The sequence below is a fragment of the Alternaria ventricosa genome (genome assembly GCF_023758065.1).
Source record: "Alternaria ventricosa strain BMP 2768 chromosome Unknown scaffold_10, whole genome shotgun sequence".
NCBI lineage: Eukaryota > Fungi > Ascomycota > Dothideomycetes > Pleosporales > Pleosporaceae > Alternaria > Alternaria ventricosa.
Window position 1 is genome coordinate 28,316 of NW_026055690.1, and position 24,903 is coordinate 53,218.

Below are 24,903 nucleotides of genomic sequence, written 5' to 3' on the forward strand. Positions count from 1 at the left end.
GCTAGCTTTATATTATATACTATTCTCTTATTTAGTAAGCTATCTATACTAATCTTTATTACTAAATACTCTATGTAGTACTTTGTAAAGAGTATACTATAGTTTTCTACTCTTACTATACTAAGTATACTATACTAGATAATAAGACGTTCTTCTACTATATTAATCTTAATCTATTAGTTATTTACGCTTAAGGTCTAGGCGCTAATATAATCTAAGAATTAGTCTTAATTAATAATAAGAACCTTTAGAACTATATAGAGGTCTTAGAAGGCTTCTATTATTATGTAGAGCTATACTTATAATAGTATAAGACTACTAAGAAGAATTCTAGTAGTTTTATTAAAGAATAGAAGAATAATATTAACTAGACGCTAGAAGTATAAGTAATAGCACTAAGTGTAAAGTAGGCTAAGTTTATTTATAGAGAAGAAGACATTTATATTACTTACTTTATAACGCTCTATAGCTCTATAGAACTAGTAACTAAGACCTATTAAATAATTCTTCTATAGTATATTATAGTACGCTAGAGTATTATAGAGAATCTAGCTATAGAAACGTATAATAAGATCTTAAAAGCTTATTATAATCTTATAGCACCTTCTAGGTTACTATCTAGATATTATAATAAGTATAGTAGTATTAAGTAGGTATTTCTAGTAGATGTATATATTAACTTCTTCTTTTAGATCTAGAAGGCTATTCTTATATAAGTCTCTTAGAATAACTCTCTTATACGTAAGAAGATCTATAAACTTTTTAGTAAGAATAAGAATAGTATTTTAGAGTATATTAGAAAAGAGCGTAAGTATATTATTAGAGAGATTAAGATACTATAGCTAGTAGTCTAGAAGCTTAAAAAGACTGCCTTTACTAAGAGCGCTAATAGTAAATACCTAAACGTTTTCTTTTTTACTAATAAAGGCTAACCTTCTACTTACAAGAAATAGTAGTATATTTAGAATTATAATTATAGTATAAAAAATACTATTAAACATCTTATTAATAAAATTAATATAGAACTAGATATTTATTACTACTTCTATAACGCTGCTAACCTTAATACTATACCTACTTCTTTCTCTCTATTTAAGACTTCTTAGGCTCGCGCTAGTAGTCTAGCGTCTAGTTTATTATTACTCTCTAGCTCTTTGCGCTCTCTAATAATATTACTACTACTAGTTCTACTACTTTCTTCTTAGTTTAGAATACTAATATACGCTCTATTAGCTTCTACTACTAGCCTATCTAAGCTATATTGTAGTAGATAAAATATAAAATAGACTAGACATGCTAGTAATATTACTAGTACTTAGATTTTAGGTAAGCTTCTTATTTTACCTAAAATCTAACTACTACCTACACTATAGTAGTGTATTACTAATATTTCTACTTAATTATTTATTTTGCTTTTTACTTTCTTTTCTATATTTTTTCTTTATCTTTTCTTTATACTATAAGTAATTAATATACTCTAGATAGTATAATAAAACTATACTACTAGAAAGAGAAGGTTTATACTAGTATATAAGGTGTTCTTATATAAATTAGATCTTTAATAACCTAAGAATTACCTAGAGAGAGAATATCTTTTAATAAGAGCTTTTTAGAATTATCTAATAATCTACTATCTTATCTTTTACTTATGCTTTTTAATATTAGACTCTTATATAATACTTTAGATAATAGAATCTCTCTATAATAGAACTCTTTTCTACTAAACTAATGTCTATATACTTTCTTATCTGTGCTAACTACCTTGCGTTCTTGTAGTAATATATCTTTATACTCTCTAATACCTGTACACTATAAGTACTCTAGTAGAATTATTCTCTATACTTAGAATCTTAGCTAAAATATACTTATTAATATAATCTAGACTTATAAACTTATTACGCTTATCTATAGGTATAAAAAGTAGTAAGTATATATATAGTAACCTTTATTTCTAATACTTAATTATATATACGTAATCTATATATTATCTAAAAAGACCTTATTATAGCTTATAAAGTAACTATTGTAACTTTATATAGAATATATAAGAAATAATATTAGGCTAGTTTATTCTAGTTTCTTCTTAGCAGAGCTTATAGTTAACTTCTAGCTAATATCTACTAGCTATAAAAGTAATAAATAGTAAAGAATATCTATATTTTTAAATAATAGCTATAGAATTCTAGTAATATTAACTTATAAACTAAGAACTACTAATATAGAAAGATAGTAATATAAGCTAAGTACTAATAGAACTAGAAGCTTAACTATCTACTTAACTATCTACTATAATAGTATCTATAATACTACTATATAGTTTAGAATAGATAGTCTTCTAGTTATACTTAAACTAATTTAGACATAACTAATCTAGAATAGCCTAAACGTTAATAACCTACTACTAGAATAGTTAATAGTAATAAAATAAAATAGTTCTCTAACCTTATTATAAGTATAAATAATACTAATAGAATATGTGTATAGTAATCTTCTTCTATTTCTATTTACTACTTTAATCTATTATATCTATTTTAGGCATCTACCTCTTATTACTATATAGAAATATTAATAGATACTCTAATAGTATATATAATAGATAATAGATAGATAAATAATATAACTAATTAGAGTTATAGGCTATAAGCACTACTAAATAAACTATTTTACTAGCTATAGTATCTAGAAGAACTAGTCTAACCTTATTAGCGCGCTGTATATTCTTGCAATAGTAATCTATACTTTCTACTAGCTAAACCTTAAGACCTAAAGTTAATATAACTTATTAGTTATTAACTACTTTACGTAAATAGCTTCTAGCAGTCTTATAAATAAAAATATATAGATTATTGATCTTATATAATATATTTAAGATACTCTAGAATACTTTAATTCTTAAATCTAGATTATACTTTTAGCGCCTAGCAGCTATATACTAAAAATTAAAAAAATATAGTTACGCGTACGTTAGTAGTAAATTAGCTAATACGTTAAGAGAACTAGAATAATAATATAGCGCTCTATAGATAGTAAAAACCTATATACCTAAAGCTATAATACCTCTATTAGTTTGTTTATAGTCTAAGAATATAAACGTAAATATAGTATTATATACGCGTAAGTCTTTATAGAAGTTCTTTACCTCTAGATTATTCTATTATAATAGCTAGTATAGGTAGTTTAGTAGTATATAGAATAATAGAAGTAAAACGCGCTTATTTTTATAATAAGAACTAAACTATAGTTCTACTATAAATAAATTTAACTTCTTTTTATCTATCTAGTAGAGTATATAGCAGAAATTATATTTAAAACTCTATAGCTCTAGATTATTATAGTTAAAACTAATTAGTAAAATAAGTTTATCTCTCTATAGAAGACCTACAAGAACATTTTTAGATAGTAAATTATTAATATTATTACTATAATTACTTCTAGTTAGAGATAGCGTGCGCTTATAGAGTAATAATATAACTAATATATTAGGTAAATTAGTATAGTAGCGCTAGCAAGATAGCTTATCTTATAAAATAGAATTAGAGAACTATCTTTAAGTAGTGCACGCTCTATAACTATTAGTCTATATTTATTAGTAAAAAGGTCTACGCAATTATATAAAAATATATACTACTTTATAGCTCTTATATAGCTAGAATAGAGCGCTAATATAACTAAGTATAAATTTATTCTCTAAAAAGTATAACTTATAGTTACAACACTAAATTAAAGATAATAGCTAACTAGTAATAAGTTTAAAAGTCTATATAATAGCTAGCGTAGTAGCGCGTCTACATTATTATAAAGCTATACTATTAGTTACTAATGTTTTTAGTAAAGAGTAATATAGAAAAAAGTCTAAAATTAAGCTACTCTAATAATAATTAGCTGCACGTAGCTCTAATCTAGCTACTAACTATATATAGTTAATAAAGATAGTAGTATTAATAAAAATCTTAATATAGTATAGATAAAAAGTAGTATATTATAATAATAACTATAACTACTATAGGCTATAATAAACTATTAAAGGTCTAAAAATAAAAGTATTACTAGCAAAAGGTTGCTTTGTAAAAGTTATAACCTGTGCTAGGCTGCTTTGCAGGTGTTAGAGACTCTGTATTGTATTGTTAGATTAATTCTTCTCTTTTAGTTGAACATAACTAGAACTAATAGCAAGATACATGCTCTCTTTAGTCTCTCGACGGAGAATAGTATATAAGCTCCACGAGCGCCGGCCTTTCTGACTTCTACATTACCTTTCCACACGATGTTCTCCAAAAGTCGGAGATGACAATCCGATGACCTTCTCGCCTGCACTAGAAAAACACCGATGATAAGGATATGTGCTTTCTCTCCAAGACGTACTACGACACGGTTATGTCCCACTGTGTGCTCGAATCTAAAAGATGGAATTACCGTGTCATGGCTGGCAGCTCAAAACCACTCGCCATGTCCACATGTTGTGAAAATCGACTGAAGCACTGGATATACTTCCTCGAAATGTACACAAACAACGCACATGGCTTCGGCGAGTGGAGAAAGTGCCGCTAGGCAAAGATATATAAAAGCTACCCCTACGGATGCTTCTCTCTTCTTCCTCATTACCAACCCTTCAGTCGTACACACTGAAATCGAGGCAGAGCTCCACAATGATCTTCTGTGCTCTCTTTCCCAAAACTTGCGGCATCAACCCCATGTGAAGCAGCAGGAAACATATCCGCTTCATCTCCTGGCTTAAACGAGTATCAAAATCATGGTATTGAAACCAGTACATCGATACCAGAAAACAGCTGTACCACAGTTCATGTCTGTCGTCGCGTCGAGAAGAAAACAAGCTGGGCAAGACATTCATGCTGTCTGCGTGCGACGATCGAAAGATTTGGAAGTTGTGAAAGCTGTTTCCTTCACACTCCTGATTCCAATCCATAGTGACTGCGAAACTACAAAATTGTACCTAAGAGACAAGCTATGGCCTTTTCTCGTGGTTTCTCTCGAAGAATACACCGACACATGGTACTTGAGACCAGTACTTATCTCTCAGCAACATCATGGGTACCGACGGAGCTTCAAACTCATCCACAACGTCATCATGCGCATGTTGAGGCTCCGCAGCCGCTAGCACGATATTTAAACCGCAATTGAGTCTACCCAATTGCTTGTTTCCTTCAACACCACCGTGCTGCTTTGCATACCAAAATCAAGGATGCAAGAGCTGATATTTTGTGCGAGCTCGTTCCGTCAAAAGCGGAATTGTCGGTCGCATGTGTTCAAAACGCTCCTAGACGTGGACATGCTTCCCATCGATCTACTTCAAATTTCCACCTTATCTTTCGTATGCTGCAGAGCACGGAGTGACAAAACTCCATTGCCTTGGAGTATATTTCGCTTCTTTTGGCTGCCCATTCTGCTTCTTCCTCATATTCACGCGAGGCCCATGATTATCAAACAAAAACCTATATTGGTTCATGTGTTGGGGTTCCGCTTCCAAAATCTACTTAGTCGGTTTGCATGATTTCTGCGAGAAAGAAGACTGCTCAGCCATCTTTATGTCATCTGCCTGGCAAGACTAAAAGTTTACGCTATGGGGCTTTTATGAACCTTGAACACTCCCAAAAGTGCTCCGAAATAGGCACCAGGCCTCCAGATGCTTTCTCTCTCTTCTCCCAGCTCTTGTACTTCGTTGCACTAAAATACAAGATACCACATTTCATGATTTGGCGAGTTGATCATCTACAAAATACAGAAAGAAACGTACATGTCTCAAAACCACAGGATGAGCAACTTATGGCTCTTCGGCGTCGCCAGAAACAAAAGATTTGGCATCTTGGCCCGATGCGTTCCTCGATTAGTGGCACGAGCCGTACGCACTTCGAAACATATACGATGATATTATATAAACTAGAAGCCTACTATGCTTAGACATGGCTGTAAGAGCAGAAGTGCTGCGTATTAGACCTGTCTCCGGTGCTCTTGGTTCCATTCTTCCTTACTTCAATATCAAAGCGCAGCTCTTGCCAAAACAAAGAGCAAAGCAACGTTATGTTTTCTAACCTCCTCGTTCTCCAAAAACATAGCCCCGTTCGTTCTGACATGACGAATCCACTGTCGACTCACCTAAAAAAGCTGTTCAGCTTGGCTGCCATCAGAAAGCGCTACAACTAGAGCGACTACTTCAACTTCACCACCGCCCTATGACCGAAAGTTAAGCAAAATGAAAAGATGAGCTCTGGCGGCGAGTCTGCTATAGACATGTGACGCATCCGGCGATTCTGGGGTATTTAAATCTTTCTCCTCTTTGTCGGGTTCTTCCTTCCTATCTACAACTCTCGCATTGTGCGACCAAAAACATCAAAACAGAGTATCGATGTCCTCGCCTGTCTTCTTCTTCTCTACTAAAATGGAAGAACACTCATCCTATGTCGCCGCCTCTCTTCTTCCTCACAACTCTTCTCGTTGCTTGTTCCAAAACACAGCAAGAGGTCAAAGATGTTCCGCGAGGTCGAAAGTGGGCGAAGAAGACACCAAGAAGCACGAGAAAACGTGCGATGGTACGGCTCGATAGTGATCAAGCTACATGAATTCGAAAGAGAGCTGCGGTGCTACTTTCACTACCTCCTTCATACCTTGGTCTCGTCGGATGAAAGCGTCCTACTGGTTATGGGCGGTCACGCAGAGTCATGCGTACGTCTTTTGCGATGTCAATTAATGAGACTAAAATGGAGGTTGTATGGATATAATCGGTTGAGTTACAGTTGCATAGTGCCTGCTTTATTTCCTGTATTCCAATCATGAATCTTTGCGAAGATTTCCTTTACCCAATACTATGTATGTAGCCTCTAGGAGGTGATGAAAAGTTCATAGCGGAGAATGAAAGAGACCATGTCGTCGGCAGTCTCATATCGCAGAATGGAGGTCGTATCTATATGATCGTAATCGTGTATTTCCCCTCATCATCGATCGATTCGTACTCCAACCACGACTCGTTCTGGAAGCTATCAAGCTGGTTCCAGTCCACAGGTTCCTTCACACCGAATGGCGTGCGGAAAATACCCACCCTTCGAAACTGGCCGCGTGTGTCTCGCGTAGGTACAAGTAGAAGAGCACACAAGTACCCGAGACAGTCGATGAAGAGCGGCATGCAATGCAACTGAAACGAGGATGGCCGGCGATCAAAGTGAAACTTATAACTACTCATGCTTTTCCATTTCCCATCGCAGTGAATGTCGAAGTTTTTCTCGAGTCCGAAAGTTGGGTGCAGCTCCATCGTGGTCAGATAACCGCATAGCTGCATAGTAGCGTCGGTGACGGCACCTGTTCGGTCTCCTGTCGCAGACTGAACTTCCCAACGGACGACGTCAACCAAGCATTGGCCTTCCGCCCGGAAGTATCCATTCCACCATATGTGACGATCCGTACATGCCCATGACCATGAAGGTGCCCGGTAGTGGATAGGATCTGCTTCCGTTTGGAATATGTAATCGTTTTCACTCTTCTTGGGAGCATACCAGGCCAGTCCTTGAACAATGTCATGACCCCAAAGGCCTGCACAGTACTCTATCTCGAGAAGCTGCTCCATATGCTTTGCGACTCCCGACAGTGCAATCAACTTGTCGCTGGGGAAGGTCAGGTTGCATAGACTATATTCCGCTGTAACCTTTCTCCATAGAGTCCGGAACGAACTCATGTTCAGCGTAGCGCTCTTGTCCGTGGATATACGTAGAGGCTCGATGCCATTAGTGGACCTTGAGCCAAAGATTTCGATACCTGCAGGGTACCCCGTGGACTTCAGCGAATGCTGTATTTCCATGTAGCTTGGCATGCCGGTCGGCCATGTCTCACATGCTTTCAACCCGTGACACTCCCAGAACATCTGAGTACCGCAGAAATGAAGGATTCTGGGAGCTAACACAGTTTCCTGAAAGACCCATGCGCGTGAATTTAGAGGCATACGTTCAAAATTCTCATACCAATAGGCATCGTTGTAAAAGTAGTAGGTGCCGTTCGAGTGGTCCGTCCATGTAGTCTGAACGACGTAAGGTTCAACAGTCGAAGCTCTTTCGCGGAAGAAGCCGGCATCGCTATCGACGGCTATACTGGCAGCAATGTTGAGGAAGCTGTTGCGATACACCTGGCTCATGAGACCAGCCTCTTGTGCCCAATCTTCTTTGGAGTCTTGGAAGATGCAGAATGAGTTTATCCATAACAGCTTCATGCCAAGAGATTGCGCAGTGAATATAGCATTCTGAAATGTCTTTGCCAAGTCAGTGACTGCCATGCCATCCCTGAAGCGTTGGAATGATTTCGATGTCAACCTAAGTGTTTTGGATTTTCCCCAACAATGGCTAAGTGTTGCATAGTGTGAAGCAGTGCTGTCTAGCTCAGAGGACAGCCGAAGGCGTACCTTACCAGCTTCTGGGGAGCCGAGTTCGAGGAGACGCGTTGGGAGATATGGAGCGGGCTGGACTACAGAATGTGGTGTTTCGCTGACTGTGTGCCCGTTCGAGCGAAATGCTGGACATTCGCTGTGGTTTTCCATGCACTCGGCTATCCAAGTTTTCGCACACGTCATACTGGCATTCCAGTCTGAATAGTCGTATGGTTTCTCATTGTCGGAAATTCCGCCGTTCCCCGTTTCTAATGTCAGCACGTACTGCTCTACTATGTCGAAATGCGCGTACCATTTGTGGGCTCGCAAAAAAAGTTCCAGTCGCGCGTGTAAGGGGACAAAGCAGCTGTGAACTCCAGTAACTTGGCGCTTGTATCTCTGTAAGCACTCAATTTGTATTTCGTTGAAACCTGAATGTCCTCATAACCTGATGCTGACATGCTCGGGATCTCATCCCAGAAAATGCGACAGAGTTCACATTTCTCGAGAACGGAGCGCTGCAAGCTTTGGACCGAGCCATGGTGCTCAGTGTATCCCGTAGAAAATGAGCCTCTGAAGATATCCAGACAGACATCGCACAGCATAGTAAAGGCCTGCCGGAAGTGACGATCGATCCTGAATTGTCAAGGAGTTCAACATGCGGCTACATCAGTCGATGGCAGGTATGTTGTTACGGAAAGGTGCGTCGTAGTTCGGACGAGGTGCATTTGTTGTTGAGAGGAAGGGGAGGAAGGGGAGGAAGGGGAGGGAGGGGAGGAAGGTGCCGATAGCTGCCTAAGCGGGGTCAGCCACATCAAGAAAGCGCAACTGCCCATCCCAGTCTTTCATGTCAACATGCCTTCCTTACTTGAATGCCATAATCCGAACCGCTCGCATTCGCGGCCAAAGTATTTCCCGCATCCGATCAGGCTTCTGTCACTCACAAGTCAAACCTTATACCTAGCGTCCTACGCCCTTGCCTCAGGCTGACGCGACGAACCCACCTTGGCAACCGCCACCCGTCTCCAACATCGTACGACCTCGTACATCACTTTGTATACTAATCAATGCACCAATCACTAATCCTTTACTTTGCTTAGCAGACTCAATACTGGTATACGTAATGGTATTCATTGAGGGGTATATTTTACGCTATGCTACGCTACGACAACTACAAGAAAATCTGTAGTGGGGGATATATGTTACAGAAAATATGGGGGTTCGGTTTGCTCGCTCAGTGCGTGGTAAGATGTGGGAGGAATGTGTGAGTATAAAAGAGAAAAAGAAGCGATGGAGCCCGCGGAATACTTCCTGCCATCGAGAGAAAAGATCGTGGGACGCCGTCCGTGTTGTTGCTCATTATGTCTTTACGCGTCCTGTGCGCGAAAGAGGTCCTCCGTTGTGACATTTTGTCATCATCGTCATTTCCTGCCGTTCGGTCCCCATGGTGGTGGCTTTGTACTGTCTCTCGGAAACAAGCCATAGTTATTGGCGTCTGGCGCCGCGTTGCCCCAATTGCCGACGCTACTTGTTCGTTTACTTCGTGTAGGTTGCCGCGTGATGTTTCCGGCCACTTCTTTCCTGTTGATGTTGAAGACGCTTGTAAAGCCAAGAACTTCAGGTCGATCGAGGTCGAAAGGATCGGATTGTCGGACGGTACGACCAGTTGGCATCGGGGTGAAGAAGTTGGTGGCGGGCCTGCTCGGTCCTGGTTCTCCAAAGAACATGTCAGAGTCGCGAGAGGCGAACGTGGAGGTTGCATCCACGGTCGATAGCGCGTTGAAGCCAGGTAACGCCATTGATGAACGACGGGTATGGCTTGGTAGAACAGCCTGACTGGGAGCAGGTGGCGCATAAGGTGGATCTCGGAACGGGTTATCGGCCGTGTAGAATGAGGACACGGGATGTGAGCTCAGGGCTGATACTGAACTTATAGTACGTGTATGATGATGAGTCGGTACTTGAGCCCAAGCTGGTGTAGCTCCAGGTGGATCCTGGATCGATGCGAAAGGATCTCTGGGTTCCGTGTCGGCAGCAGCAACAGGGACCTGCGGTGTGACGGGCGCGCTTCGAGGATCCGGGTTGAGTACCAACAGCGTACTTTTCGGGTCGGCAAAGGGATTTGGCGAACCTGTGTCTTCGACGATCCCTGGAAATCGGTAATTTGATGAAATGCTGCTCGGCTTCTTCCGGAGCAGATTCCTCTCGCTCTTCTTGCTTGACATGCTGTTGCTGGAGCCCGCGCGCTTGACGCCGAGGAATCCCTGCGGCTCGCTGGTCGATCGACCTCTGCCATTAGAGTCCCTCGAATACACGGAACCAACGCTGGTTTGCGCAGCATGGCGTTGGTAGGGATTGCTGATCGGGCCGGATTGTCTTCCTTTGATTCTCGCAACGAATGCTCCTACCCCATTAGGTATCGTCTTCAACCTGGTCAGGAAGCTTGGGCCTGTCTCTTGCTTCTCGTTCCATCGTACTGGTCGCGACTTCCGTTTCCGCAAGCAGAAGAAGAGCAATACGCTAATCAAGGCTAACGCAGCCACACCACCAAAGACGCCCCCTATTATGCCTCCTATGTTTCCACCGTTCGCAAAGGTCAACGGGCTGTTGTCGCTAGAGTTCCCTTGTTCCGGTGCGATTATGCCAGCCGATCCTCCGGTCGGCGTGGAGTCTACTAGCGAAGTAGTGGGCTGTGGTTCTGCGATAGCAGGCGCTTCTGTCACAGACGGTTGTGCATTCGTGTCGGTTTCTATCGCCAGCGGAGGGCTCGCATCCGATGTGGCACCTTCGGATATCGCCGGAGCTGTGAAGCGAGCCGGTGCGCGCGAAGATGCAACGAGTGACGTTGGAACAGCTATTTGTTCTGTGTCAGAACTTGTTGGTATGGGACTTGGAGGCGGAGGCGGAGCTGAAGACACCGCCACAGCATCCTGTGAAGCCACAGCAGCTTGCGAAGACACAGCCAGAGGAACAGCAGCGGCCGCAGAAGACACTTCCGGTGCCGCCTGAGTTTCTGGCTGCTTCTGAGCAGCTGCCGTTGCACGGGCTGAAGATGCGAGAGCCAGCGGTGTCACCCGCTCCGAAGATGTAGGGGCCGGGCTACTCGTACCTATCGCGGACGTTGCTGCTGCTTCCGTCGTAGATGTTGTAGGCACTGCGGAGGGCTGCTGTGCTGTCTGTTGGGCAGACGTAGTCGGGGCTGGTGCCGGTGCCGTCGAAGAGGGAGGAGGTGGCGGAGGAGGTGCTTGGCTGGTGCTGGTTTCTATCTTCGGGGCCTCCTCAACGGTCGTGGACGAAGTGACTTGAGGAGGGGCGGCGGCTGCGGATGTTGCTGGAGTCGTCGAGGTTGTAAGGGCCGTTCGGGCCCGAGAACGAGTACATCGTCTCCCGTTTACCGTCGTAATGGACTCTTGAGGGGTGGCCATGCGAGCAGTAGCTCATGGAAAGAAACGCCAACAAGGGCTCAGAAAGAGAGACGAAGAGGAAGGATACAAGGCGCCGCGGACGCTTTGTGCATATTAAACTGGGAAATTGGAGTTTACCGCTACGTGATGCTGAATGAATGGTTAACGAAGAGAGGTGTTAGTAGGCGTTCGACAAACGGCCGGGTGGTAGTCAACCGTTGGCACAGTACGGTGCGCTTGTATCCGTCTGAAACGCGGGCGGCTTCACATCGCGCTTCGAACAATGCACATGAAGCGCGCTGAGCCTCGCACACTTGAGCGGCACCGGCCTGGCCGTCTCAGCCGAGTGCCGTGCCGCCCGACAAAGCACTCTGGCAGCCATTCTTGCGGACGCGATGACATATGTGACGATGCGCGATGGGGTTGGATGGAGTGCAGTGATGGAGGCTGGTGCTGCCCAGGTGGTGTTGCGCACCTGGCGGGCAGGCGTCCTCAGCACGTGACTGAACACCAAAAGCAACTCGAAGATGGAAAATACTTCTATTCGACCTCTCGCACCTTCCAAATCGCTGAGAGGCATCTTCCTAGTCTGCCTTGTCATCCCATGATTCATTTGGCCTCAGTGGCACCACTTGACAGTCGCCTTCGGGGTAATGCATGAACGTGCTCTTAGAGTTTAGGTGGCTACGCCGCGCGTGGCTTGCGGAGAGGCGCTGTCACAATACTCATATCTAGTTTTCATGAAGTTTGGTATAATGCATCAATATCGCATGCTCGTGCGAAGCTCTAGCAGAGAGTCGCTGGTGGGTGTGGAGACGTTGTTGCGTTGGGTGCGCACGTCCGGTTTGAAGATCCGCGGCCCTCGCTCGACGTCGACATTCCATCGCCGATTCCATCACGCCCCTAAGCATCACGGTCCTCGTACCACGACCCTGTGACAATGTTCAGCTTCAGCGGTAAGTGTCACTCTCATCTGATTGTTCTTCATCGATCGCTGTCGTCTCTTCGTCTTGCGCAGAGGTCTTGTCCGCCCGCTCCAAGTGGACCTCGGGAGTTTACGCCAATAACATCATCCCCAAGCTTGGTTCACGATGACATCTGAAATGGCCTTCCAAATCCGCATACATGTTTTCTTTCTTCTAGGGTTAAGCTGCTTGTTGTGGTAGCTACTTGGCATGCTTCTGTCAGTCAAGTGGGTATATATTCCACACATGTTTCGTCTGAGACGTGCGGCGCACGTGCAATATTGTTGCTGATATAGGACAACTTGTTCATAGGCAACCTACTTGCGGGGCAGCATGATACACAGAAACAGAGGTCGCCACCTTCGAAACCGACACCCGTCAAGTTTCCTTCCCTTGAGCCGCCCGAGCCGTCAATAAACACGCTGCCAGCCACCTGGACCCAACCAGGAGCAAGGATATCAGAGCACTTTTTGCGACTCAAGAAGCCGTCTGATGTGAGTGAAGAGACCTTGGCCTTGTTGAATGTCACGTTTCAGCCCCAATGTGACTTGGAAACATTATTGTCATCCTTGCCAAACGACGCAAAGTCGTTCCTGCCTCCAACCTCCTGGTTGGAATTACCGGGAGAGAACGACGCCGCAACCAGTCCTGATACCCCGGCCACACTCTTGAGCAATGGCAGAAGGGTACCAGATCAGAGAGAGTTCTATGTCCGAGCAAGAGAACTGTTCTGCAAGAACGCTGATGCTTACTCAACACTCACGCGCAAGAGTGTTGGAGATCAACCACAGCTTCGACTAGCGCATTTCCGAAAGTTCTGGGAGGGGCTTGACAATCTAGCTTATTACTGGGATACCTCACTAGACGAATATCTCCCACCAGTGCAAGAAGCTGGCAATGTTAGCGGAGAGGCAGTGGGTTCAAGCTCCCCGCAAGAGTCTGCAGATGCCCAAAGTCAGGACGCCAAACGTGAAACTGATTCGAATCGAATATCCACAGCGAGGCCAGGGTCTCGTACGCCTGAAGAAGAGGAACCTCGCAAGAAGGCCAAGGTTGAAGATGCTGAAAGTGGGCAGCGACCAGCCGAGGTCCAGGGCGCCAATGGCTCCAGCGCCGCACCAGTGAGTGCACGTGTCCCGTCAAATACTCCAAACCGCATATTACCAGCTCGGGCTGCACCACCCAAGGCCCCTTGGGCTGTGAATATGGAGTCTCAAAACAAGGTAGTTGATCTCTCAAACGGTTCTTACCGAGGCTATCGTATCGGAAGTGGTGCCGAGATGCCTGATCAGTACCGCATTGATTGCGTGCGTGCTTTCATAGAGCCGATTGCATGGGCTTTTGGTGTGACACTTTCACCACACCGCCGTCCTCCCGTCCTCACAATCGAGCACATTAGATTCCCTGTTCGCATGAGCTCTGTCGCTTGGCAAGCACCTCAGGATAGGGCTAAAGCCAGGCATGGCTATATGGAAGGTCCGGTATTGGGGGTACAATGCAGGGCAGACGTTGGCTTCGGACTGACGGGAGACCTGAAGAAGCAATCTAATCTTGATGCTGTGCGCGAGTTAGGTGGGTTGTTGTTGCTGGCACAAGAAAGAGCTAGAGAGGGGAAAGCTGAACGAAGAGGTGGCGAGGATAGATGGTGGACAACAAAAGAGCGGTGGGGTGGAGGACCCGGGGGCGAGGTTGGCGAAACAACCGGGGCGATCGAAATACTGTCCAAAGATGCAGCGTCCAAACCTGAAGCAAAACCCACCGACAGGAATCGTGACGGATCCAAGGCTCGCCGCAGGCCGTCACCAGCAGAGATTTGGAAAACGTTGCGACCAGGAAACCCACTGTGGGATCCAAAAGTGACCTACAAGGCCATCGGCAAAGACCAGAGTGTTGAGTGGGACGATGTAGGGCTTCGTACTACAGCTCTAGGAAGCTCATTCCGCTAATCCGACAATCTAGGTCTTCATGGTTTCGTCATTGAACCACCACATCAGCCTGTTAAAGCTACGCATACATCCGGCTTATCTTGAGTACATCACCGAAGGTAGACTGCCCAAAGAAGCGCCAACAGACTCCGACTGGTTTTCCCCAAAACTGCAAAGAACAAAGTGGTTCGATTTGTTCAACGTTGATGACCGTACTGAAGCGATGAGAGGCATCTGGGGTGTAATGGCCTATCTCATGCGCTCAGATAAAACTGATCACGCTGATCCCGATGGCACTGCTACGAAGCAGTGATAGTTGCTGTCACCGGTGTGGCTCTTATTGAAGGAACTGAATGGCCAATAAGGGACGACATGGATTTGTGAACCTCAAACCCCGAGATCTATACTAGAATACCATCACTTCCAAAGACCGGAGATGCTTGGAGCGTCTGGGACAGCGTACAATCGTTCTACCTATTCACGAACTATCCTGTTCGGTTCCTAACTCCTCAAGTCATCTACATGAGACTGAGCTAGATAAACAAAGGCCAAACCATTCCGTGTTACGATCAATCTAGAGTTACGCCTTTGCTGCGCTTGCTCTGCGGCCAATCCTGACCTGGAGGAAGTACCATTGCGATTGTGATACTACCAAAACATCTCTCTTCGTGGTAAGTCATTTCTCCAATGCGCTCAAAGCTGCACAGCAAGATACACAAGATACTGCGCAACGATGCGGGCATCTTTTTCTCAAACTCGCGTCGGGCTAACCAATCCCTGCACACCAAAGCCTAGCCGCCCAAGAGGGCAAAGCTAATGCAACGAGGCCACAACGTGACTGGCGCGTTGTGTTTCTTCCACAATTACACGCACATCTGTATCGCCGTTGGTCGAAACTTAGCGTTTGAACGACCAATGGCGCAATCTTCCAGTGCGACGGTGTCACTAAGAATATCGACGTTCCTCCACCAACAATCTTGACTAAGCTCCGCCTCGTTCAGTAGAACTGTGGCGTTTTTAGCCAGTCTGTACCCAAGGGGCGCCTGACGCAGCCATGTAAGGCGCCTGTCAGAGTTCAACGTATTTTTCCGCTTCACGGTAGCTCGAATGCTGTTGGGCTGCACAAGGCCTACGACCATCGACTGATATGCAGCACCACCCTGGACCCACTCATCCCCAACAGCACGCCTACGACCCCCAGAAAACGCGCACAAGCTCCATTTAGTTACACTGAATCGTTATGCCTTCCCAAGTAAAGGTCCTATCAACAAAGAGCAGGTGATGAAGCTTCTCAATCACACGCCTACGACCACTTCTTGTTACAAGCGAGTTCGCACAGAAGCTGCAACTTGCCAGTAACAGTCGGAGAACTCAGCATAGCAATCTATCACACCCCCATCTAGTTAAGCTACGCCACGCGCTATGTTGACCCCGGTCCCTGGTCCAATGCGGCCGCACACATGGTGCGAATCTCGAGCATCGATCCGTAAACCGGGTTTGCAGGCAAGTGAGATGTACCTATGTACCTAGGTACCTCACAGAAGCAGCAACACCCGGGGTCGGACCGCTTCTCACATAATCTTCACGATGCGTTATATGCAGCAATCACCAGCTCCGCCCGTCGGAAGCAACAGTGCCGTCAACAAACATTTTCGGCTCAAACGAGGACATTTTGACAGCTGGTCACGACACAAGCTGGAAGGGAATGGCGCTCCATAGTCAGGAACGCTCCAATGACCGATCAACCTTCCTAGCGACGCCTCCACCGGGCAAGAGTAACAGTGGCTTGAAAGCCTACGACGATGAGCAAGACAGAGCGGTCAGCAGTCCAGTCTACCGAACACGCCCTGGCCCTTCGCCTTCTCCACTGCAGCGAGTCCCAGCCTTCCATGCGGCCGCCTGATCTATATAAGTCTGCATGCATGACTTGGATAGACGGCATCGAAGTCGACAAACTCCACAACTTGCTTACTACAATTTACCCATCAACGCAACTCAGCCCCAAAGTCAGCACGCCTTATTCCGTCTCTCTACCCTTGCCGATACGATCGATTGCCTTGCAGTGTCCCAGATCTATCAGCCCCACTTGCCAACATCACGTCCTGTTGTTCGATTGTCGGTATATAAAAGCATATACCCATCGTCTCAACATCTCGACATCTCAAGCACTCACTCCTCCCATACTCTACACTTCAGACCTTCCCTCCAAACCCCACCAACCCCCACCACCATCATCATGTTCACCAAGGCCATCTTCCTCTTCGCCTCCCTCCTCCCTACCCTCATCACCGCAGCGGACGCCAAATCCTCCACCGTCAACCCCGAACTAAACGCCGCCCTTCGCATGGCCGCCACAAACTTTGACCGCAATGCTCTCCTCCCCGCCGATGAAGACTGGTACTTTGACTTCGACTCCAGCTCCAACTACGACTCGCCCACCGGCGCTGTCATCAACGCCAATGCTGCTAGCTTCCCTGCTCTCACTGGCCTCGGCTCCAGCATGGCTCTTCTCAAGCTAGCTCCCTGCGGCATGCTGCCACCGCATCTGCACCCTAGGGCTACCAACTTGGTCACTGCCATCACGGGTAACACGACGACTTACATGATTGGCGAGAATGGTGTTAAGACACGCAAGGTGGATATGATCCCCATGCGTGTTACTATCTTCCCACAAGGAAGTCTGCATATGATGCAGAACAATGGTACGTCTTCTTCCACATCCCTTCTACATTCCCGTCTATCTATTACCTGATCGGGGATGCGGCTCTCAGCCTCAAGATCCAAGAATCAACCCTTGCATTTTACCCGGAACTTGATTACACTTTCTCCCGTATACACATCTCACTAACCCCACCAACAGACTGCGAACCCGCCCTCCTCCTCAGCGCCCTCAACAGCGACGACAGCGGTACCCTCAACATCCTGCCCAGCCTCTGGTCCGTCCCTCAAGATGTCATCAGCGCTGGCTTCGGCGACGCATCGTTCAACCCCGCCAGCATCGGTGAAATGATCCCTGAAGTGGGCACTGGAGCTATTATCGGATCCGCGGAGTGCAAGAAGAAGTGCAATATCCAGATGTAAGGCTTCCAGTCGAAGTTGATGTTGGTGGAGACTAGGGCTGTGCCGTGCCGGCTACTATTGCTGCTGCTGCTGCGGCAGTAGCGCGCGTGGCGCAGACGGTTGCAACGGCTTTGTTTCTTTTTCTTTCTTCCACGCTTTTGGCTTCTTCTGTTGTTTCAGTGGGGATAATGTTTTCGCATTCGCTTTGCCCTTGCGTTTGCATGCTGTGGTCTTGGTTTTCTTGGTTTCGATGTTAAACATGATGTCATGATGCATGCATACCGAGATATGACAGAAAAGAACAACAATAAAAAGCTTCGTGTTTTCTGCATACCAAACAACTTCATCTTGCTTCTTTCCGTCCTGGTCAGATCTTGCATTGATCGTGCATCTAGATTACGAGACCGTGTTGCGGGCCGTCACCCCGCCCTGGTAGTGGGGACCTCGCCGACATAGCCAAGTTGATGTGTAAGGCGCCCGGGGCAAGCAAGGGTGTTCCATCAGGGCCATGAGTGCGTTGGCCCTCCTTGGCACTGGAACCACGACTTAACCGACACCGATAGAAGTCAAAAGACTGATGTCTTGTATAATAGCCGCCGTGGCTTGCCTGTACCGATGGGCCGGTTCACACGTGGAGAAACGGGTCAGCATCTGGACCACGATGTGAGAGCTAGGTAGTCTTTCGCCCCCACAGTAAGCGTAGATTTGATGACGCATCGCCGGTAGCCGCATGCAAGTCAGATATAAGTAAGACATACTGCTCGTTCGTGTCCAAATTCCTACCTAGTTGGGCTGTCACCCGCGGGCGGGCCGCTGCTGGGTGCCCAGGTGGCATGATATATCCTACGACCTCGGCGAACTACGAGTAGCCTGACAGAGAAGGTAGTAATGATTTAGAGAGAATGTGGTACTTGGAGCGATGGGCACTAGCGGGTTGAAGCAGGTCTACTACTGAGCTGCCCCTTCCTCGGTCGGAATCTCAAAGACATCATCCTTCTCCATCAGATCGATGTACGTCTGCAGGCTGTGATACTTCGGACCAGAATCTGACCAAAGACCACTCACCCTTCCTGTGGGAGTATTCGGAATCCTTCTCCATGTTCACTCCGCTTCGCACTGGTGGTATCGATGGAGGTCAACGATATTTTCAAACACCATAGCTGCACTGCGGGGCTCTCCCAGAATTGCAGCGTTCGCTGCTTCATCCATGTTCTTCCTCATCAAAAGACCCGGTTCCGGATTTGCTGAAATGTATGCGAACTTCGCTAGATGGGCGCAAAGCTACACGGTTCGAAGACCACCTGGACAGGCTGCATATCTTTATGAGCAATCAAAGATATGCTAGGGATGATTAACGGATCAGAAGATTCCCTAACGTTGAAGCGAATATTGCGATAAATCAGACAGCCTTGTAAACGCGAATAGGGAAGAAGCTGTAAAATCGGGTAGCGAGGCGTTGAGAGCTGTGTCGAAAACTGTGTCTGTATCGCTGCCTGAATACTGCGAGCATCTGTCAGGGCCATAGGCACCTGCGGCGTCGCGCATGCTCCTGAATGACGCCTGGACCTGATAGCTACACTGATTACTTAGATGGGTTACTGAGATGCTGAGGGTGGGTGCCGACATACCGTAGGCAGGCTCAAAAATGAAGAGCGGCATTAAGATTTTTCGACAAGAGTCGACGAATACAGGAAAAAAGCGGGAAGAGCAGTGTAGTGTATTCGGGAACTACCCAGGTATATGTGATACTCATTACCTGAGCAAGAGGGGCAGTTGCTTGAAGATTAATGTATGAAGTCAGTGAAGGTCGCACAATAGTTCGCACACGGATATTACCAAGGTACCTAGGTACTCACAGAGCCACATGTCCGCGGCTTAGCATTGTTTCGGTCGCATTATACATCTGTTAGCATCAGAATAACCGTCTATCGACAGAGAAACCCCGACATCAAACCTTGGAAGATAAGGTTGCCGATGTAGAGATATGTCGGCTTCGAAGCTCGCCGACACCCCTGATTGGACGTGTCTTGGCTACCTACATGTATTTAGCGGAAAGGTTCCGCTGCTGGCAGTTAGGAGCCCCGCCTTTCGTGTTGCTGTATAAGATTAGTGGACCTCTGTATCTTCGTGCCCCTTATCTTATGGCGGCAGTCATTTTGTTGCTAATGCCATAGTGATCTGTACGGTCCTTTGTGTTTCCGCAATCAATACCCTCTTTGAAATACAACGTGATCAGATACCTTTTACTTTTCTACGCTCAACACACTGTCCACGTCATGTCGCATCAACCATCATCCACTGTTCGCGTTGCTGTCGCTCAGTTCGAGCCAGCATGGCTTGACTTACCAAAGGCTGTCGAGAAGACCTGCCGTTTGATCCGTGAGGCAGCAGAGAATGGCGCAAAACTTGTGTCGTTCCCCGAGTGTTGGATCCCAGGCTACCCTGCCTGGATATGGTACGTTCACGAACACAGTAGTCCTTTGTCGATGTCCAAGGTATACTGATATGTGGTACCAGGTCAAGGCCCATAGACTTTGAGCTCTCGACAGCTTACATGAAGAATTCTCTGCAAGCAGACTCAACCGAGATGCGTCGCATCTGTCAGAGTGCTGCAGACCACCACATCGCCGTTGTGCTTGGGTTCAGCGAGAACTTCAAAGGCTCGCTTTACATCTCCCAAGCTATCATCAATGCCGAGGGCAGTATTGAAGTCCTGCGTCGGAAGCTGAAAGCGACGCACATGGAGAGGACGATATTTGGAGACGCATCGGGCTCTTCTCTCCAGAATGTCGTGGAGCTGCCGGGCGTGGGACGCGTCGGTGCCCTAGCTTGCTGGGAGCACACGCAACCACTACTCAAATACCACACTTACCACCAGAGAGAAACCATACATGTTGCTGCGTGGCCGCCGCTGTACGCTCACGATGGCGGTCCAGGCTTGTACTCCATGAGCAAAGAAGGTGCGACACCATATTGTATACGACCAGAATAACCCTTAGCTAACGTACTTGGTAACCAGGTTGCCGCAGCCTCTCTCAAGTTTACGCCATGGAGTCGCAATCCTTTGTTCTGCATACTACAGCGGTAATGAGCGAAGCAGGCATCGCTACACTCCGAACAGCCTCCGGCGTCACCATGAATGCCCCTGGTGGGGGTAGCTCAGCTATCTTTGGCCCGGATGGGCGCCTGGTGGCTGATGGTCCACCAGAGACAGAAGAGGGGTTCATTTACGCAGAATTGCAGCTTGATGATATTTTGAAGGCAAAAGGTTTCTTGGACGTTTGTGGCCATTACAGTCGACCTGATCTACTGTGGCTGGGTGTTGATAAGAAAGAGAAAACACATGTAGCTTTAGGGGAATAGCGTACAGCGTACCTAACCGGCGAGTGACTGGCACCGGCGAGTGACCGATCGTCTAACCACCAATTCCCCCGTGGCCTTTAATTCCATCTCTCCCATGCAATTGCACATGGAAAACAACAGGTACTGCCGTTACCTTAGGAAGGAAGTAAACATCCTTGAGCCTATACTAACGTTAGGTTACCTACTTTACATATTTATGTCTCAATATCATCTACATACCTGTTTAGCTTTCTTCTTGTATGAAGTGTAGTAGCCTTTGTAATTCACGCCCGTCAACCTCTCCCATTCTTCTTCTTACTATCTCTTTCCCAAAATTTGAGCCACTTCATCATCTTTTCCTTTCCGTGATTTGGGTGCGGTCTCTCATTATGCTGTCCTCCTGGAGATCGACGGAAAAAATCGTCGCTGCCATATGCGTCAGATGTTGACTGTCTTCCTGGTGTATTGAAGGAGGCCCCCAGTGGTGCGGCCATCGTAAGGTGTAATAACAGTAGGTTTCGAGCGTTGTGTGGATTGTGAATCCGCGCAATGGAATAGGATTTGAGAAACGAATAATGCAGCCCCTTGAGTATTGTTCAAACAATCGGTTTCTGTTGTAAAGTGTTCGGTGGTTTATGTTGTCGTAGAAAATGGAGAAGAGATCGAAGTGGGCGAATTTCCCGAGCGAAGACGAACACTCAACCTGCGATAACTATTGCGCCACGCTCCTATAGTATGCATTGAAAAGGTTGTTTTGCAACTGAATCTAGACCTGAATCATTTGCGGAGGCTGATGTGGCTGACCTCCGCGGACGCTCACTGGTCACAAACCAGGCCCGGCTTCCAGAGCTGAAAATCAAAGTTAACCGGATCTGGGCAAAACAGACGACGACACCTTCGAGGCTGAAGTGATAAGACTACCAAGCGCCTTTGACTGAGAGTTGCGAACAAGCCTTTTCAACCTTCTGACCTTGGTCCTCGCACCTTTCTTGATGGGTCTCCCGGATCGACAGAACACCCCCGGACAGCCCATGGATCCGATACAAGCGTTAGGTATAGCATCAGGGATAGCATCGGGGTTAGCATCAGTACAACCTTCTTATGGCATTAGCGATACGCGAAACACGGCTATTCCGACCACGGAAGATATGAATAGCGGATACCAAAGACACTTGTTGCGAGAGGGTCCCTTTCTGATTGCCGATTACCTCGCCCAAAACTCCAGCAAGTCCGCTGCAGTGTTCCGAAGATACGACAAGCTCGCAATTTATCGGCTCATTACGCTGAGCAGAGAACTAAGAACCTTTGAAAAACGACATGATCGGTGCGTGGAGAGTGAATTAGACGTAGAGCGTTTGGGAGATACATGGTTTAGCGAGGAGTTGGGTGGAAAGGTTCTTGAATATTGTACGAGGTTCCTCCATATTCGAACGATAGGAATGATTTGCTAACGAAGGGTTTAGACAAACTTTTGGCCGCTTATAGTAAGGTGCTGCATCTCGAGGCCCCCGCAGACCGGACAGTCGAGGCAATTGATCGGTTCATCTCCACCGATAAATTCCACGACCACGAAAAGCCCTGGCTGGGTCATCAGCTGAAGTATCGAATGGAGGGGGATGAAAACAGAATGACGTTCACCGACCTTGTCAGCCTGTACACGCCTGCGGAAAACGATTACCTGTCAAGATTTGTCGACAAATTTCTATACCCCCTCTTCTTGGTATGTCGACACAACATCATCATTCTCGTTCCTGTTCTTCCCTTCTCTTGAACAGTCTCTGACATTCACAGACCCCCGGGTCAAGCAAAGAAGCGAAGTACGTCAACGAACAAAAGATGCAGAAATTCGTTACTTTCGTGGGCACGATCATCTCAATTGGCTTCCTTGTATCTGCGATGTGGGTCCTATGGCGACTAGATGACCACATGGTAGCCAAATTGGGGACGGTCACTGGCTTTGTTGTGGCTTTCGCAGGATGGCTAGGCTTCCTGACAACGGCGCAAAGGAAAGACGTCATCGCAGCAACGGCGGCATATGCAGCTGTACTGGTTGTGTTCGTCAGTCAACAGAGCCCGACGGCGGTTGTGGCGCAAGGCACTGGTGCTGCGGTGACGCAAAGCTGAGTGGCGAACGAAGCGCACAGAGTAAAGAGGAGGCGTAGGCGACATTTGAAGTTCTCCACTCGTATGTCTTTCGAGCTCGTTTATCTATTGGTATCAGTAATGGAATACAAGTCTGAGAGATCCGTGGTCTGAATGCATGTAACCTTTGACAGTAATACCATTCATTCACCGCCCCTCCCCCTCAACCCTAACATTCGAGAACGCAACCGCCGGCCCCTCGCCTGCAAGTTTCTCCGCCATACTAACAATAACCTCGTCCGACCAACGAAACGCATCGACCTGATGGTAATCCAGCAGAGAGTTCAAACTCTTCACTATCCACGATTGGACTTCAGGTATGCAAAATTCGTATGCCACAACAAAGCTCAAGCCAGTGTGGAACGCGCCGATCGGTCTGCTGGCCCAAGCGTCCTCCCATGTTTTACAGATTTCGACGGCGGCGCAGCGGCATTCTGATTGAAGTCCATAACGCGCTTGGTCGAAGGGTGGGAGGAGGCGCATTAGGACTTTGTTTGTTAGGATGATAACGGACCAGAAGCAGTTGTAGGCGGTCATGTCGCGCCAGTTGTTGAAGTGGTAGGTCGTTTGTATGGGACTGCTCTTTTCTTTTGCCGGTGTTTCGGAGACAGCGATGCCGTTTGTGAGCTTCGTGTTCATGTGTTCGCCTAGACTGCGGAGTGCGTCTTTGAGTTCATATACCTTGTACAGAAGTGCTGTCCGTACAGATTCGTATTGAGATGTGTATGGATTTGAGCTGATTGGGTATGATGTTTTGACTGGCCGTATGTCTTCTAAAAAGTCGATATCGTCGAAAGAGTCGTTGGAGAAGTCAAGTGATGGTGGCGTGTCGATCGATGGTTTATGTAGATCGCCGTTGGAGCTGAAATCAAAGCTCGTAGTGTGGGGCGGTTGCAGGATGCAAGTTTCGTCCAACTCTTTCAGCGTGTTGAAGATACCAGGCAACTCTGCCATGTATTGCATCAAGTCGGTGTTCAGACAGTCGTCGAAACTTAGTCCAGTCTTGTCGAAAGCGATCTCTCGCCATTCAGGCGACGCAAGAAAGCATGGCTTCCGTTCGTATATGCATGTAATAATCTATCGATACATTAGCTGTGACCTGGCTTTCTCGTGTATGCATGAGTCAATAGACCCGATCACATCGTCGTGAGTGTGATTGACTTACTATACCGCCTCTATTGAAGCGTAGCATTTCTTTCGTGAAATTATCCGTGTATCTAGAAGGCCCTTGTAATTCCATTAATCGTCCGGCGCCGCCCACATGCGTCAAGTACCGGTTGCCTGTTCTTGGACCTGCGAAAGCCTGGGCATGTAAGTATGGGTGCAAGCTCAACCAGGCAAGACTTACTTCTACAAGACCAAGAAGTATTGATGCGCAGAGAGTATTGGGCGACATGCCTAATTGCTGGCTTTCGAGGCATCCCTGGAGCGTTTTGATAGCCCGGATATAAAGCTCTGGCGAGACGATCTCGTCGGCAGTCTTCTTGTATACCAGCGAGGTATGGACATTCACCAGTACTGTAACTGCTGCGTCAAGGGCAGCATTGTGTCCGATTCTAGCTGGTACTTCTTGGATAAACCGACCAAACACCGACATGCGATGCCCAGTACTGCCTGTTGTGGTAGCTGCGATCAAGGAGCGTGCGAGTTGTTGATGCTGTGATGGCGATGGTTGTCTCAGAAAGGGCGATTTTGGTGGAGAT

The 24,903-nt window shown here is 46.4% G+C and overlaps 6 protein-coding genes across 6 annotated transcripts; 4 read left to right on the forward strand and 2 right to left on the reverse strand.

Moving 5' to 3' along the window:
- Positions 1 to 7,634: 7,634 nt before the first annotated feature.
- J4E93_006100 (uncharacterized protein) lies at positions 7,635 to 8,209 on the reverse strand (the record flags this gene model as incomplete). Its single annotated transcript, XM_049344018.1, has 2 exons — positions 7,635 to 7,720; positions 7,948 to 8,209. 2 exons carry the CDS (start codon positions 8,207 to 8,209, stop codon positions 7,635 to 7,637), a joined length of 348 nt encoding a protein of 115 aa, XP_049198453.1.
- A 4,497-nt stretch (positions 8,210 to 12,706) lies between these two features.
- J4E93_006101 (uncharacterized protein) lies at positions 12,707 to 14,969 on the forward strand (the record flags this gene model as incomplete). The annotated part of the gene is made up of 3 exons (XM_049344019.1): positions 12,707 to 12,722; positions 13,044 to 14,635; positions 14,691 to 14,969. The coding sequence occupies 3 exons, from the start codon at positions 12,707 to 12,709 to the stop codon at positions 14,967 to 14,969; spliced, it is 1,887 nt and encodes a 628-aa protein (XP_049198454.1).
- Positions 14,970 to 16,892: 1,923 nt separating this feature from the next.
- J4E93_006102 (uncharacterized protein) lies at positions 16,893 to 17,737 on the forward strand (the record flags this gene model as incomplete). The annotated part of the gene is made up of 2 exons (XM_049344020.1): positions 16,893 to 17,358; positions 17,517 to 17,737. The coding sequence occupies 2 exons, from the start codon at positions 16,893 to 16,895 to the stop codon at positions 17,735 to 17,737; spliced, it is 687 nt and encodes a 228-aa protein (XP_049198455.1).
- A 2,255-nt stretch (positions 17,738 to 19,992) lies between these two features.
- Positions 19,993 to 21,079, forward strand: NIT2 (Carbon-nitrogen hydrolase; the record flags this gene model as incomplete). The annotated part of the gene is made up of 3 exons (XM_049344021.1): positions 19,993 to 20,171; positions 20,240 to 20,676; positions 20,736 to 21,079. The coding sequence occupies 3 exons, from the start codon at positions 19,993 to 19,995 to the stop codon at positions 21,077 to 21,079; spliced, it is 960 nt and encodes a 319-aa protein (XP_049198456.1).
- Positions 21,080 to 22,206: 1,127 nt separating this feature from the next.
- On the forward strand, positions 22,207 to 23,182 carry J4E93_006104 (uncharacterized protein; the record flags this gene model as incomplete). The annotated part of the gene is made up of 4 exons (XM_049344022.1): positions 22,207 to 22,382; positions 22,434 to 22,465; positions 22,522 to 22,778; positions 22,850 to 23,182. 4 exons carry the CDS (start codon positions 22,207 to 22,209, stop codon positions 23,180 to 23,182), a joined length of 798 nt encoding a protein of 265 aa, XP_049198457.1.
- Positions 23,183 to 23,347: 165 nt separating this feature from the next.
- On the reverse strand, positions 23,348 to 24,797 carry J4E93_006105 (uncharacterized protein; the record flags this gene model as incomplete). The annotated part of the gene is made up of 3 exons (XM_049344023.1): positions 23,348 to 24,277; positions 24,366 to 24,503; positions 24,549 to 24,797. 3 exons carry the CDS (start codon positions 24,795 to 24,797, stop codon positions 23,348 to 23,350), a joined length of 1,317 nt encoding a protein of 438 aa, XP_049198458.1.
- Positions 24,798 to 24,903: the final 106 nt, after the last annotated feature.